Source organism: Anabrus simplex, chromosome 2 (genome assembly GCF_040414725.1).
Source record: "Anabrus simplex isolate iqAnaSimp1 chromosome 2, ASM4041472v1, whole genome shotgun sequence".
NCBI classification, from domain to species: Eukaryota; Metazoa; Arthropoda; class Insecta; order Orthoptera; family Tettigoniidae; genus Anabrus; species Anabrus simplex.
Window position 1 is genome coordinate 677,193,465 of NC_090266.1, and position 17,799 is coordinate 677,211,263.

General features: G+C 38.2%; 1 protein-coding gene across 3 annotated transcripts in view; it reads right to left on the bottom strand.

Moving 5' to 3' along the window:
* The window catches only part of LOC136864358 (uncharacterized), a 333,471-nt gene that overhangs the window by 154,454 nt on the left and 161,218 nt on the right, over window positions 1-17,799 (bottom strand). For all 3 annotated transcript variants that reach the window (XM_067141257.2, XM_067141256.2, XM_067141255.2), the window contains exon 8: window positions 16,942-17,158. In XM_067141257.2, the coding sequence (XP_066997358.2) occupies window positions 16,942-17,158 (217 nt within the window). The remainder of the gene's footprint in view (window positions 1-16,941; window positions 17,159-17,799) is intronic.

A 17,799-nucleotide genomic window follows, 5' to 3' on the forward strand; every position in this document is an offset into this window, starting at 1 on the left:
TGCATTCGTCCAAGACACACTGGCCCCACTCCAGGCCATATGGTCTGGGGTGTGATAAACTACAACTCTCGTTCATCTTTGGTGTTTGTGGAGGGAACGCTGACCAGCGCTCGGTATGTGCAGATTGTTGTAGGACCCGTTCTTTTGCCACTCTTGCAACAGGAAGATGATGTGTTGTTCCAACAGGATAATGCTCGCCCACACACTGCGCGTGAAACTCAACATGCTCTGCAAGACATGCGGCAACTTCTCTGGCTAGTACGATTTCTGGACTGGTCTCCCATCGAGCACGTGTGGGATATGATGGGATGACAACTGACACGTGCGACTCATCAACTCACAACTCTTGCAGAACTACGTGAACAGGTCGAACAGGCGTGGAATAATGTATCCCAAGACAGTATTTGCCATCTGTATGATAGAATGGATGCTAGAATCAGTGCCTGCATTGCCGCCCGTAGAGGATACACTATGTAATAATATGGGTGTCTTAGTATGGATCGACGCCTGGTACCTCAGTACCGCTTGAGCTATTGATCTGTAATCATTTCATGTACTTCATATGCACTGTTTCAACAATAAATCTTGAGTGAATTGGAAAACTCCAAGAGGGTGTACTAATTTTCTTTTTCCGGCAGTGTATATTCCCACATTTTAAACAGTTTTTACGTAAGTTTGAAATTCAAGTTGTTTAAAAATATATTTTAAGGTTCAAGACTAGTATGAATAATACAAAGCAATGTGTTTAAGTGCAATTTTATTAGCAACGTGTTACTCAAAAAGCAAGAGGTGCTACACACTTGATGATAACAATAGTTATTTGCTCCACACCCCACCAACTACTTTTACAGTTTTCAGAGATGCAAAGGTGCTGGAATTTAGTCCTGCAGGAGTTCTTTATGTGCGAGTAAATCTACAGACATAAGACTGACGAATATGAGCACCTTCAAATACCATTGGACTGAGCCAGGATCAAAACTGCCAAGTTGGGGTCGGAAGGCCAGTGCCTCAACCGTCTGAGCCACTCAGCCCGCACACACCTGAAGAAAAATATCAAATTACAAGAATCGTACTTTTATACATTTACTCTGACAAGGATAACATGTTTTAAATGTGGTTTTGTTTAGGGCCTATTCGTTGTTAATTTTAATATGTACAAAGGGAATGCAGCTGATGATGTTCACACAGGACGAAACATGTCCTGCAATATTCACGAGGATACAGAAATAAAATAATCAAAGGATTATTTGTTGTGGTGAAAAGGTGGATCTTTAATATTATTTATAATATGAAGGAGACTTTTACGATCCTGAAGGTGAAATCCCCCAAAATTTCTCAATATAAGGGAGACACACTTCTCATCTGTTCTGTAGTGAAAGGAGTCCAGACAGAATAGACTCATGAATGATACCAAAATACTGATAAAATCGACCCATTCACTACTGAGGAAGTGAAACAAGTGATTCAGCAAGGCAAAGTGGGAAAAGCAGCAGGTCCTGAAGAGGTCTACAATGAGCAATTGAAAACTATTTGGCCATGCATGAAACAAGTGATCACCAATCTTTTAAACCACTGCTTACTTTAGGGCAACATCCCAGGCAAATCAAGGGAAGCTACACTCCAAGAGCTTTACAAGGGTAAAGGGGACACCAGCGGCCGTAACTCATATCGAGGAATAGCCTGTGAATCAGCATTTTTCATAACTCTGACAAAGCTCGTTATGTGGAGAATAATGACTTTGCAGATCGAATAATCCTGGAGAAACAATCTGGCAACAAAATGCTTACATGAGGAGATACTGACAACCCTGAGGTTTACAGGAGAAAAGCTGTACACCGTATTTGTAGACTTCAAAAAAGCTCTTGATTCTATAAACAGGAGCATATTATTGGAAAGACTACAGAACACAGGACTACTCCATTACCTATACTCTGTATGGCTCTACTTCTAAACTGACATTTTGGCAGATTTTGGCTCTGTCTGGTGGTTATGCGCTGAAGCATAGACATCTAACCAATCCCAAGCTGCCATTCATATTTATTTATATCGGCAGAGCACAATCTTTGAAACCTAGTTGCTAACTCTAATATTTACATTCACCATGTGGTTAACTTATCTCGCTCAGCGTGTATGGTATTCGGTATGGTTCGCGATATTTTGCATTTTCCTTCAGTAATTAGCATGTTTTTCATATTGTTAGAGGGTTCCAGTGACTGAGATCAGTAGAGTGTTCCCTTTATAGGTCATAACCTCCTTCCTGTGCCAGCCATTAGCGGTGAGTGATGTGTTGTTTTCTCATTCTCTTTTATTCTTAATAAAATATTATCTTTTAGTGTCAGATATTGTTAATAAGTGTAGTTTTGTGCATTTGTTTTCCATCCATATTCATTAGTTTTTCTGAGTACGGTATTATATTTGACAAGGGCTGTTTACCCGGTCGTATTGCATCAGCTGTTCTCGCGGGTGTAGCGCGTTGGCAACAGAGGAAAGGTGATGCTCATTTGTTTTGTGAAACTTCAATTTAGAAGTAAGGCCGTGCAGAGTATAGTAAGTCCAATAGGAAACGTCTTAACAGAGAACTATCAATGATCTTGTCACAACCTCTAAACCATTACTCCAAAATGTAGTTGTTTTCCAAGCGGAACCACTGAGCCCTAGACTTTTCAATATTGCAACTCAGGATGCAGTCCAAGCAACAAAGACAGATGACATGAAAATGCTTATACATGCAGATTACATGATGCTGGCATATGCAAATCAGAAAAAACTTCAAACAGCCTTTCACAAATTAGTAGACCAGACCAAGGCAAACGATCTTATAATAAACAAAAAGAAAATTGTAACTATGGTGTTTAGGAAAAGAGGAAGACTAGCAGCAAAAGATGAGATCCACATGAATGGGGAAAGCACTCAGACTGGTAAACCACTTCACAGGCACTCCTTTTCAATCCACATGTGAGAGAGGGCTACAGCTGCTGTTGTAGCAATGGGAGACATTGCACTCTTGAATGAACCATCACTTGAAACAGTTAAGAAGTTATCTGAAATGAAGATCACTATGGGCTAGAATTCATAGGGGAATACCTCACAAAAAGCAACTGACAAAAATTAGAGTAAGTTAAGACAACATATTGAAAAGTCCTTCATATGTAGAAATACTCACCATCCAGGATAGTCTACTAACTAGCTATGGTCTGTTAGGTCATCAGCCCAGAGGCTGGTTGGATCCTCAAATAGCATCACCAAAGGCTATGCAGTTATAGGGAAACCACAAAAACCAATGACAGTACCAAAATGAGGCATACTAGGCAAGATGAGTGAAGTAGTTTGCCATTGCTTTCCTCACTGGGCCAGACAGTGCTATTGTAGTACAACTAATCCTATGAGCAACACCTTTCATGACAGACACACTGGTTGTGCTCTGAATGTCATTAATCAGCACCACCCATACCCCAGCAGCTTCCATATTGTCACAGCCATGGATGAGACTGGGACTTCAGTGGGAGCTACACTTTGCTCTGGCCTGTGCCAAGAGATTGATGCAAAAGTACTGTAACCATCAAGAAATGACAGCAGGCAGCTAGCTATGGTAACAATTTTTTTATAGAAGGGTTGAGATTTAGCAAGAGGCTTCCATCTACCATTCAGAGTAATGAGCCAAAGTTTGAGTTGGAAAGCAAAAAAAAAGTATATGGATCGACTTCTACTCAATAGAAGCTATGACAACCAATGCATGGAAAACAATGAATTATGAACTGAGATATACAATAACGCGATTTGCTGTACATGGTTTTCATTACAAGGGATGTGTAAATGAGAAGTTCCATGAACCAACCATGAACTGAATGGGTGCTTGCAAAAACGGGCTAATGCACAAAATAAAAAACAAAACAAAACAAAAAAATAAAATAAATTATGTGCTACCATCTATTGCAAAAGGTTCAAACTATCTTCTGTGAGTTGGGCTAACATGAGGGAATTCTGTGCGATGAGACACAAAGCCTTCAATTTTATGCCATTTTATTTAGACATTTTCTTATTGCACAATCGAGCTATCACATCTTTAAGCAGAGGGCTGTAAAGATGGCGTTGTGGTACATGTAGGTTAGCAAACCTTATTCCTATGTATGCTAGTGGCTGTGAAGTGTTTTATATACTAAAACTACCCATTCACTCCAGTATTTTAATAAAAACTCATTTCATCTCATTTGACACTGAAATGTGTGACTAAACATTTGATAACAAGATATACTCGCAATACAATGATTAAACTTTTTAGAGTGCACCTATGCCTATTCAATACAATAATTGTATTGTTATTGTATTGAATAGGTGGACCCTAAAATGTTTAATCATTGTAATCTCAGTTCAATACGGATAAAAAATGAAATTTCTTGCGTTTACCAAATATACTCAGAACTCGCTCTCTGGATTGTGTTGGCTATCCTGATTGTTTACTATCAAAACTAAAATGGCTTTGTCAGATGGTAGTATTGCCGATGGAAATAATGTTGATTTTTACGTGGGTAATTACAGAAAACGTGAAAGAAGTGCTAATACCTGGAAGAGGGAAATACAAAAAGAATAGAAATAGTGGTGAGTCATATGACACTTATTAGGGTGAGGTAAAGCTGAAGAAAAGTGTTGGACAAGACTGCAAGTGCGTGTGGAAGTGTTTCATAGTAGTTTCTCAAGATGCTAGTGAATGTATTTTTCTTAATTTTTGGAATTTGAAAGACAATGACATTCAAAATGCACATGTTACTGGTTGCATCAGTCTAAAAGAAGTGAAGCGGCGCTCTGTTAGAAACCCAGCAAAAAGTAGGCGACAGTCATAAGAAGTTTATAGTGTAGTGGTGGACAATAAGCAGGCCGTAATTTGGAAGAAGGCTCTGAGCAATGGAAGGATATCGAGAATATTAGCCAAGAAGAAGTTGTCAGGATTTCCAAAGGTAAACATTTTACAGTTTCTAGACCACAAAGGTTGTGTTAGTCTAGGTCTAGGCTCAGGTGTACTGATCACATTTATGTTTTAAAAGCCCTTAAGTTTTCCAAATTTCAATAATTAGATTTAAGGTTTAATATAACTGGTATTTTTCACCACACTTTCCAACACCTTGTGTTGCAGTTGGACCACAGAGGGATACACGATAACTGACCATACAAGACAAAAGATGAAGATGTGGAGTTTGTGAGAGTCCACATTAGTAGCTCTCCAACACATGCCAGTCACTACAGCAGGACACACAATCCTAATCTATATATATAAAAGAACTTGTCCTGACTGACTGACTGACTGACTGACTCATCATTGCCGAGCCAAAACTACTGGACATAAACGAATGAAATTTTGGGGATACATTTATATTAAGATGTAGGTGCTCGCTAAGAGAGGATTTTTGGATATTCCATCACTAAGGGGGTGAAAAAAAGGGGGGGAGGAATTTTAAAATCAGTGTATCTATATCTCAAAACTTTAAAAGTTTACAGTTGTAAAAATTGGTATTTAGAATCTTCTTTGAAGATAAGGAAAAACGTATTTTTTTGTTTTTGGAAAATCCCAATAGGAGGAGTGAAAGAGGGTGAAAAGGGGTTGAATGCCTTTAATCAGGATACCGGTACTTATATCTCAGAAACTGAGGATATTACAGACCTGAAAATTGGTACTTTTGATCTCTTTTAAAAATAAAGAAACACGTATTTTATGCTTTTGGAAAAATCAATTAACAGGAGGGTGAAAAGAAGGATGAATTTTTAAAATGAGTGTATCTATATCACAAAACTTTGAAAGTTTACAGATGTAAAAATTGGTATTTAGAATCTTCATTAAAAATAAAGAAACACGTCTTTTTTTGTTTTCGGAAAATCCCAATAAGAGGGGTGAAAAGGGGTGAACAATGGGTTGAATGCCTTTAATGAGAGCACTTATATCTCAGAAAGTGAAGATATTACAGACCTGAAAATTGGTGTTTGGGATCTCCTTTAAAAATAAAGAAACATGCATTTTTTTGGTTTTGGAAAATCCAATGAATTTGGGGGGGGGGGTGACATTTTAAAATGAGTATCTATATCTCAAAACTTTTAAAGTGTACAGATGTAAAAGTTGGTATTTAGAATCCCTTTTAAAAATAAATAAACACATATTTTTTTGTTTTTGGAAAATCCCAATAGGAGTGGTGAAGAAGGGTGAAAAGGGGTTGTATGCCTTAAATGAGGATACTTACAGTATATCTCAGAAACAGAAGATATTACAGACCTGAAAATTGATATTTGGGACCACCTCTGAAAATAAATAAACAAGTATTTTTTGTTTTTGGAAAATCTAATTAATGGGGGATAAACAGGAGTGACAAATTGGGGTGAATTTTTAGAAAGACTATCTACAGTATAATTCAGAATCCTAAAATGTTACAGATGTAAAAATTGGTATTTGGAATCTCCTGTAAGCATAAAGAAACATAGGTGATTTGTTTTTGGAAACTCCACTTAAGGGGAACTAAAAGGGGGTGAAAGTTTAAAATGAGCATTTCTACAGTATATCTCAAAAACTTAACATGTTACCGAAGTGAAAATTAGTATTTTTTTCTCTATTGAAAATAAAGAAACATGAATTTTGTTTTCTGAAAAACCACTTGGGTGGGGGCGTAAAAGTGACTGAAAATGGGGTTGAATTCTTTTAATTAGGATACTGATATCTGAAAAGCTGAAGATTTTACAGGCGTGAAATTTGGTATTTGGAATTTCCTTTAAAAATAAAGGAATACGATTTTTTGTTTCCGGAAATCCACCTAAAGGGAGGAGGGAAATCGAAAAATTATATGAATTATTTGTATGAGGATACTTTGATCTCAAAAACAAAACATTTTGCAGATGTGAAAATTGGTATTTGGAATCTGCTTTAAAATTAAAGAAACACGTATTCTCAGAAAATCCAGTGAGGGGGCGGGGGAGGTGAAAAATTGAAAAATTAATTGAATTAACTGTATGAGGATACTTACATCTAATAAAAACTAAATTTGTTACAAACTTTAAATTGATATTTGGATCTCCTTTAAAAACAAAGAAAAAAGCATTTTTGGGAGAAATCATTTTGGGGAGCGGGGGTGAAAATGAGTTGAATTCCTTTTATGTGGACACATATCTCAAAAACTGAAGATTTTAGTGTCGTGATAGTTGGTTTTTTGAAGATCCTTTACTATTAAAGATACAAGTATTTTTAACGGGAATTTCACTTAATGGAGGGGTGTGAAAGGACGTGAAAAAAAGTGAATTCTCTTTATGGGGATACTTATATCTCAGAACTGAAGGTAACAGACGTGAACATTGGTATTTGGAATCTCCTTTTAAACATAAGGGAACACGCCTTCTTTTGGGGGGGGGAATCAATTTAACGGCAGTGGGGTGAAAAAGTAGTTGAGACCAATTGATTTTACTGTTCATAATGTACTTATTCTGATCATAAACTGATCATTTTTTATCTTTCCTGGGTTCGTTTTCAAGAATCATGTTTTCCTTTGGAGTACATAAAGTTAGATTACAGTAGATTCTCCTGGCATATAAATAAAAAATTAAACACATTTGAAATAAACGATATGAATGATATTGACCGTGGAATTGTTCACCTCTATAATGAGGTCAAATATTCACGGAAATACATCATTCGTGTCGCCAGAAATTTCGCGCACTTTCCTACGCGCGACGATGGTGCTGGTCACATTGTCAGCAATAACAATGGCAGAGGATGTCATTTAAAGCCAAGTAGCGGTCTTGCATCTTGCTGTGGGTTCCAGACCATCAATAATAATAATAATAATAATAATAATAATAATAATAATAATAATAATAATAATAATAACAACAACAACAACCTAAATTCAACTAATATGACTCACCCTAATAATAATAATAATAATAATAATAATGTTCTGGACCGTCGTCAAAACGTGCGGACCGTGCTGGAAACGAGTCCTGGCCGGGTAATGACTACGATTGCAGTCCGGCCACGGATTCAGTAATACCAATATAATGGTCCGTTATTGGACATTATAAATTTTCCAGCTAACTCATTCTTGGTTGCCTGCGTTTCGCCCTCGTATGCTAAGTTAGGCTCATCAGTTGGGACTTAGCACACCACCCAAGACGCAAGGCTAGTGCATACCGTGAAGGCCACTGCATAGGCTACTTGAAGCCACCAGCAGTGCCAATGCACTATGAGAGCTATATCTCATTTCCAAAAAATTTGATGCCTGCCTGGCCATCAGATAATACAGATGTTGATTCCCATAGGGAATTTAAAATATTTGTCCCGAATGAGTAAATTTATAATACCAATATGGCCAGGCAGGCATCAAATTTTTTGGAAATGAGACATAGCTCTCATAGTGCATTGGCACTGCTGGTGGCTTCAAGTAGCCTATGCAGTGGCCTCCACGGTATGCACTAGCCTTGCGTCTTGGGTGGTGTGCTAAGTCCCAACTGATGAGCCTAACTTAGCACACGAGGGCGAAACGCAGGCAACCAAGAATGAGTTAGCTGGAAAATTTATAATGTCCAATAACGGACCATTATATTGGTATTATAAATTTACTCATTCGGGACAAATATTTTAAATTCCCTATGGGAATCAACATCTGTATTATCACGGATTCAGTACCGCCAAGGCACCCAAGTCGACACCACGCCGGATCTCCTCAAGGATTTGATCCATATTGAAATGGCAAAGATTTAGAGACCCAACTGGCCGGGTGGAATACCGGGACCTAGCCCGGGAAGTACAAAATCGATTGCTGGAAAGAAGGATTGAAAAATGGGAGTAAATTTGCCGTAATCTCTCAGAAAACGAGTCAGATCACGAATTTTGGCGGATTCTCTCAGAAAACAAGTTAGATCGCGAATTTTGGCGGATTATATATAAAAGGTTAAGCATTCAATTATAAATTTCATTATAATACTGTAGCGAAGCACGGGTATCTTGCTAGTCTTAAATATTTAAGTAGTGAATTGAATGTTACCATTATGTACAACTTGTACAAAGACAAATGTGTCTAGCAGAATAGGGACCCAGTACCTTTAGCAATATATAGGACAATTTTCGATACATATTAAAATTTGTCATTCAGTAGACCAAAGAGTGACACATAGAATTTGTGATGGTTTCAAGGTAAAAATTCAAGTAGAGTGTGATCCTGTAAAGAAGCAGATCTTGGAAAGCAAGCTGCAAATCCACAATTAAAAAGCAAATGTAGCATACCAAACCTTACAGAATGACAATCAGCTTGCAAAAGAAAACTATGTTAATGTCATTACTGTTGACTTACAACAATGTTTACCAACACCTCATCTGACTGTATTCAGATGATGATGATGATGATGATGATGATGATGATGAAAATGATGATGATGATGATGATGATGATGCTTGTTTTATAAAGGGGCCAAAGATCTAGGTCATCGGCCCCTAGTGGTACGAAATGAGACGAAATGTAATGAAAAATTAAAAGTCCAAAATCCTCTGCTGACCAGAATTCAAAATGTGAGGACGAAGAATGAATGGATGGATGGATGGATGGATGGATGGATATGAATTTAAAACAATCAGTGGATCTGACTCACAGTGCCTCTCATTCACAGAAACTGACGAAAAACAATGGTATTACTGACCAAGGGACTGCTAAGGCACAATACTGAATCGATGATGCTTGCACTCTAAAAGGATCCAAAATCCAAGTCATCGGCCCCTCATAATGGTACTTATCGCTAGGAAAGTAGAACCATGGTATTTGTCATGGCGCGGTACTAATGAAAAGTAGCGTAGACTCGCGGTATTCCACACATTATGGTACTACTCACAGGTAATGAAATTTGTACATGTAATACAAACCTATGGTGTTTTGCACATTGTGGCACCATTTACAGGCAACGCAAACCTATGGTGTTCAGCACGTAAGTGTACTAACCACAGGGACTTGTACTATCCTGTGGTGTTCCTCATATAGTGGGTACTAATCATAGGCAGGACAGAACCATGGTGTCTCTCACCCATGGTGTCACTCATATAGTGGTACTAATCACAGGCACTGTAAAAGCCGACAGTGCACTCTAAGTGGGGGGCTGACCACACAGTGCTCCTGTGTGCTACTAATCACAAACCTATCTGGTACCTAACATAGTGGTACTACGTGCAAGTAAAAGCGACCCATGGTGTTTGCCGCGTAGTGGTACTCGTCACAAATAGTTTCATGGTTCTAATACGATCATCCCTTGGTCGCGCCTTTTACGACAGGCAGGGGATACTGTGGGTGTATTCTTTGCCTGCATCCCCCACCCACAGGGGGTTGTGTGTTTGTTTCGCGAGAGGTATTTTATTTCCCTCAAGTCCGCCAGCAAGCAGGTTAGGACCCCCCTATCCGCCACCTGGGACGTGCCACATTGGAGTATCATCTCCACCCCCTGCTATGCCAGCGTAGTAGGTTCATGGACTGCTTACTTTTCATAAATGACAGTTATGGACATTTAATTTTGGAGTGCATAATGTAGCTAATAATGAAGTTTACACGTATATGTGGTCAGAGGAAGTGACCAGAAGGGGAGCAGATTACATTTTTTGTATTAACCAGTAATATTATGAACACAGTGCCAAATGATGTTAGACATTTGTGTATTGTGATTCATTTTTTCCCAAAATAAGAACAGGAATTTAAGATGTTTCTGGTTTCTGGCGACAAAAAATATTTTGAAGCAATTTTGCGATATCATTACGAACCATATGTTTCTGGTTAAGAAAATAGGGATATTATGTTTCCGAATTAAAGCAATAAGGCCATTTTAAAGCGAAATACAATTATTTCACGATAAGCACGATATTACAATTAAGTCTGTAATAAATAACGAACTTGACATTTTGTTGCAAGATTATGTATGAAATGAAAAGGAAGAGCAAATAAAGATTCATCAACAGGAAAGAAATATGTTATCATTAATGTTCTGGAAAATTCCTTTAAGACATTGCATCAAAGAAAAGGGGTTGGCTCCAGGCTTCTTGCCAAACAAAATGTTTGGAATGTTGTTCTTGTGGTGCTTGGTAATCCCACCCCAGCCTGTCTCCTCACGGCATTGTGCAATCCTGGAATCCCTAATGACATCTACAAGCAGTACAATTGACTGGTGTATTTTGGCTTTCTGGTCAGGTAAAATTAAGAAAGTGATCAAAGACAGTAGCGAAGATGGGTCGCTCGACAAATGTTACGGTGCACAGCAGAGCTAAAGAGTTTGCGAGTGAAGGTTTATACGTTTCGGAAAGCAATATTTTAATGTGTAAATTTTGTAATGTTCGTATCAAGTGGGAGAAAAAAGATATTGTCTCAAAACATTGTTTTCAAAATAAGGAACATTCAGAACGTAAATTTAGCACTCCAACAGTGAAACGGGAGGCAACAATAGAACTCTCATTAGTAGAGGCACCACCGAGCTCGATAGCTGCAGTCGCTTAAGTGCGGCCAGTATCCAGTATTCGGGAGATAGTAGGTTCGAACCCCACTATCGGCAGCCTTGAAGATGGTTTTCCGTGGTTTCCCATTTTCACACCAGGCAAATGCTGGGGCTGTACCTTAATTAAGGCCACGGCCGCTTCCCACACCTAGCCCTTTCCTGTCCCACCATCGCCATAAGACCTATCTGTGTCGGTGCGACGTAAAGCCTGGTGTGAAAATGGGGAACCACGGAAAACCATCTTCAGGTCTGCCGACAGTGGGGCTCGAACCCACTATCTCCCGATTACTGGAAACTGGCCGCACTTAAGTGACTGCAGCTATCGAGCTCGGTAGTTAAATTTCTAGCATGGAATCGGAATCTTGTAAATACCTCCGAATCTTCTGAAATTGAACCACACAGTTATGAAAGGTCAATAACATATGCAAACCTTTTTTAATAAATTGTTTCCTGTTAGGATGTGTTTAAGAAGTGGCATGCACTACTTCACGGCAGATTCAGATCACTTGCATGCAAGAATGGAGGCAAGGTGAAACAGATTGTTCATCCCTCTTATTAGCATAGTGATGAAGGCAAAGAGTGCAGAAAGGTAGCCTGGACTTCCTTGAATTTCCGTAGTCGAGGAAGTGTCGTGTGTCTCTTCACCCGCCTACAGTTATATTGACAACCTATACATACTGTTCGCATGGAATGCTGAAGCACTGCTGTTGTCTTGCAGGAAAGCAGTTAGGAACAACTACTGGATGAAAGCCATACTAAACTGGAAATAATTCCATCCGCGAAGCTACAGGTAAATGCTAGCCGTTGTGTACAAAGGACAATATTATTATTTGAGTAGGACACAGTGAGCTAGGAAACCAAATCAGGAACATCAACGTCAGTCCTATGGTAGTTTGGTCACAGTCAATGCTACAATATCAGTATAACTGTACTTCTGGTGACACAAATCCAGCAATTTTCTTCAATAAAAGTGGAAAAAACTGTCATCATCAAAGATCAAACTTACAAGATTCTTCTGAAAACCTGGGATGAAACAGTGGGAAACTGTACCCAACTTCTTGTCATTTAGGTTCAACAGCAGGCTTTGTATATGTATGTCCGGCCCCGCGGTGTAGGGGGCAACGCATCTGCCTGTCACCCAGCAGCCCCGGGTTCAATTCCTGGCCGGGTCAGGGGTTTTTAAGTGTAATGATTAATATCCCTGGCCTGGGGACTGGGTGTTTGTAACGTCCTTAATCTTCCTTTCCTCACAACATTCCACACTACCACCATTCCAATTACAAGCAAGTTCATACTATATGGTGCCAGTAGGAGCAAAAGATCCACATGGATTGGTGCCCCGAACAAATAGCATTAAAAAAAAAAAAAAAAAAAAAAAAAAAAAACTTTGTATATTAGAACAAGTGGATAATCTAAATCTAAAATTACTTATTGTTATGATGAAATATCAGCTGCTACTTGTTAGGACTTTATGTCGCACCGACACAGATTCGACTGGTGTGAAAATGGGAAACCGCGAAAAACCATCTTTAGGGCTGCCAACAGTGGGGTTTGCAAACCCACTATCTCCTGGATGCAAACTCAGAGCTGCACGGCCCTAACCGCACAGCCAACTCGCTCGGTAGGACTAGTTTTTGAATTGACTTTTGAATTAAAGTAGTAGTGATTACAATTTCTGATTATTTAGTCAGCACAAATTCCGCACATCTCTTACTAAAAAGACACCAATGTTGATGGGTTGGAATGAAAGGATATAACTTTCTCAGCAATCCAAACAAAAAATACATAAATTGTCTTTCAAAAACAAAGCTTAAAATAGGCAAGCTCAATGAACTTGTAAATGAAAGAGGACACGGAATTATATACCTGCCCCTTATCATTACTAATAAATGCATGTTAAGCTTTGTAGCCTTGCATAAAACAAAGGTGAAAGAAGTAATAACATATTTTAAATGAAAAGAATGGAATTACTCCTTACAGAAGAAACAGACAATGTGACGGAAAAAGACTAGTAAACTTCCGTACAATATTTTGAAAAGCTGAGGAAGGAATATTGAAACAAACAAAAAATACAATTAAACAAAAATCATCTTATAAATTAAAAGGACGCCAAGATAAAGCCACTATTAGAAGCAGAAGCTTAAAACAGGCTATAATAAGGCACCTTATGTCAGCCTTAGGACCTAGGTGTCAAGCCCCATAAAACAACAACCATCACACCTTATGGCAAATAAAGTCTTCCAATACAATTATTTATTTGAACAACTGGCTGTTACACTGTACAGTAAGGACAACAGCAGCAAATACAAGATGATGATGAGAACAAATTAGAAGGTTACTGAAGGGTAAGTACGAGCACAGAAAGAATAAGCATACAAAGTTTCAAACAAAAAACATAACTGATTTATGGACTTGTGACATGAAACTAGACCAGAAGATACAACAGTAGAATTCAATAATCCAAAACAATGTTGAAGTGTTTTATGCTTCAAGAGGAAAGCATGAAATACCATATTTATGCAAATAATCCCCACACCCTCATTTTAGAAAGGCTCATTAAATAAAAAAAGAAATTAACAAAACTTCCTTCCATTGTACGAGTAACATAGGGATAAACAAACATTTAATATCACTCCGTGAGGTCCACGTGGTCTTTACACAAATATAACATGTAAATTTACGGATATAGCTCCTTTGCCTGAGACAATAAAAATACATTATCACTGCTATGAAATATATTTGCCATGAAAATTAGCAAGTAGGTCTACTTCCGTGACAGATATTTCATTAATCTGAAATTGCAACAGGCTCAATTCAATGTAGATCGGAAGATTAGTTATCTCTAGCATCACTAAATCCTCTCCTAAATTAATGTTGCCATGTCTCTCCTAAATTACTTACAAATTCGTTACACTCCACGTCTGAAACACGTCTCACATGCGGTCTCTTTTTATTCGGATAGTAACATGGCCAGTGGTGGATAATTCTTTTCGTGCAATGTAAACACTTGAAACAGACACACTGGTGCATTTGGATGTTAGTTTTACAAGACAGTACAAACTTGCTAATTCAAAGTCTTTGGAACGCAGAAATCAGACTTCGAATTATGTGATTTCGAATTAACAGCCAACTTGTAATTAAGAAATGCCAACCCTCGCCGTGTCACAAAATGTTCTAATACCCATTACTGCAAGCAATCAACACTGATTCATAGTTTAAAACTATCAAATGCCATGAAAAAAACTATTTTCAAAATGTATCCCACAAGGTGCATTTACAGTATTCAAATAATGCACTTGGATAATTCAATGGCAAACATAACCTCATGCAATGAAAGGAAAAGAATTATTCAAAGGCAAGGAGATATCAATGCTGGTTCCCCTGTGCAAGTGCTTTATTCATTGGAATACTATACTGTATGAATTTTAGATGCCTTATACCCGTACAGAAAGTATCCGATGCACTTAAAACATCGTGGTTTATCGAACTTTCCTATGACGAGGAGAGGAAGTAGGAAGTCTCTCGCTTCTTCCTCCTCTTCTTCCACTTATTTTTATTTGATGGACTACACTCGTGCATTACGCCCAGCCACCAGTTTTATATATAATAAAAGGGAAGTTTCGTGAATAAATGACAAGTTTATAAGTGGATTAAGCCTGTAGGATATCTATCTCTCTCTCTCTCTCTCTCGCTTCCGTTTGCATTGCACTACAGAACAGTGACTCTCCTTGTACGATTTCTCGCCATAGCACTTCTCAAGTTCTCTCGTAATGCCCCTTGCCGCACAACAAAGTATTCTAACACCAATGAATGCATGCAATCACCTTGATTCACAGTTTAAACCTTCCAAATGCCATGAAGAAAAAAAAAAAAAAAAAACAAAAAAAAAAAAAAAACTATTTCCAAAATGTATCCAACGAGGTGCATTTTCATTATTCAAATAATGCACTTGGATAAACCAGTGGCAAACATGACCTTACGCAACGGGAGAAGAAATAAACATGACTTAAGGATGAGAACAAATTATGCTGACTTCCCTTCTCCTCGCAAGTGCTTTATTATTTTTTTTGTTTACTATACTATTTGCGGTTTTAGATACCTTGTACTTGAACAGAAAGTATCCAATGCACTTAAAACATCGTGGCTTATCGAACTTTCCTATGACGAGGGGAGGAAGTCTTTAGCTTTCATCTGCATTGCAACACAGTACAGTACCACAAGTCCGTTTGGGCACGGCATTAAAAAGAAAATACGCAGTTTCATCCGCATTGACAATATTGTTCGGTGCATACGAATCGACTATAATTATGAGCCACGCTTTTTCGCCAATTGTCGGCATCGCCAGATTTCGTGGATCTGCTTCTCCGCACACTGCCTGCTACGTGATATTGATACAAGAAAAACTACGATCTCACTCGAACTTCAAACTATGAAACACACTGTACACGCACCGAGGTGAGTGAAGTGCGGAAAGCTGCCGCTGCACATTCCGGAAGATGTGTTCTATCATGACGCGGAGAAATTTTGAATTTAAGTTACTCTGTAAAATACTATTTTTTAAAAATGTAAAGACAGTTTAGAATTAAAAGCCCGAATTTTTTTCCCCGTTTAAATATGACACATGGGGACAGATTTCTTCCATCTGCGATTACACAAAGCATAACAGTACACTCAACATCATACACTAGGTGAGCCAGGAGCGTGTTGCCAATCTTGACGCAAATAAAACCTGCACCCCAATTTCGTGCCTCAAAATTTTTAAAAAAATATGCAGGGTTTATTCGCGTAAATACAGTAATTAAGAAATTTCAATAATTGTGCAGCAGCTGTCATAGATATTAATGGTGGAGGAGGGTTATGTATGAGGAAGCATACACAAAGGATAATGTTAATGGTTTTACATCCCAATAAAGACTTCTACAGTTTTTGAAGATGCTGAGGAGCTTGAATTTTGTCCTGCAGGAGTTCTTTCACATGCCAGTAAATATACAAACACTACGCTTGTCTATTTGAACACCTTCAAATATCACCCAACCAAGAGACAGGAATGAACAAGCCAACCTGGGCTCAGAATCTAGTGTTCTACCACCTGAGCCACTCAGCCTAGCATTCAAAGGACAAACGAAGCAGGGAAAGAAAAGGAGTACTTAAATATGACCATCATTAAAAAAGTAAAATTCCAGCAAGACCCAGAAGGAAACAGACCAATGGAGGATTGATTTGTAAGGAATAGATTGGAGGAAGACTGAAAAAAGATAACTTTTCATCGCTAAGTAGTGGTAAGGTCTTATTGTTAGAAGGTAAGGAACTGCAGCTGGATGATAATGCTAACAGGGTTAAGTAACCATAAACTGAAACATGGATCCCCCAAACTCCAAAACATAAAAAGCAAAGGGACACATAAAGGAGTAGTCACACAGCAAGATTTCACAAAAAGTGACATGCAAAACTTACATTCTGTTCTCTTCAGAACTGTTGTGCCTTTTCTTGAATGTCGTACTTGAACCTTTCGCTGTACTTGTATGATCAAACTTCTGTCTCCTGGAATTGTTTCCTTCTGCTTTTGTACTAGTCTGTTGTGTATTACTACCACTGCTGTTATTCGAGATGCTGTTGTTGCTGCTGCTGTTACTGCTGCTGCCAGCTAATGAACAGTTACTTGTATCTGTACCTGTATGAACACCACCACTTGCTTCACTAGAATGTTTTCATACAATGTTTATTGTTCTAAGTAATAGAAAGGCACAAACAAGTGATAAATCAAGTTATGTACAGAAAGATGGGAACATAAAAGGAACACTTGTCAGCATGGGTAGAGGGAGCAACAGAAATTAGTAGCACAAGATGTTCCATATTATCTCCTGGGAACTCCCTGTTCTTGATACTCATTTTGATAACATTTCTAAAACAATCCCCGAGAAATTAAGTGAATACCCCCAACAAAATTATTCAAATATTTCTTTCAGCGCTTGCGATATACTGAGAATTTTGAAGAATCAAATTCTTTACATTTTTATTTTAAATACTACCATCACTACTTGTGACCTATTGTTTCTTAGCTTGGCACTAGTTTGTTGTGCATTACTACCACCGCTGTTATTCAAGATGCAGTTGTTGCTGCTGCTGCTGTTGCTACCAGCTAATGAACAGTTACTTGTATCTGTACCTGTATGAATACAGAAAGATTTCACAAAAAGTGACAAGCAAAACTTACATTTTGTCCTCTTCAGAACTGTTGTGCCTTAAATATGTTGTAATTACATTCATTACTTAATTCTTGTCGCAAATGCCTTCCAAAAATTCATGGTGGGT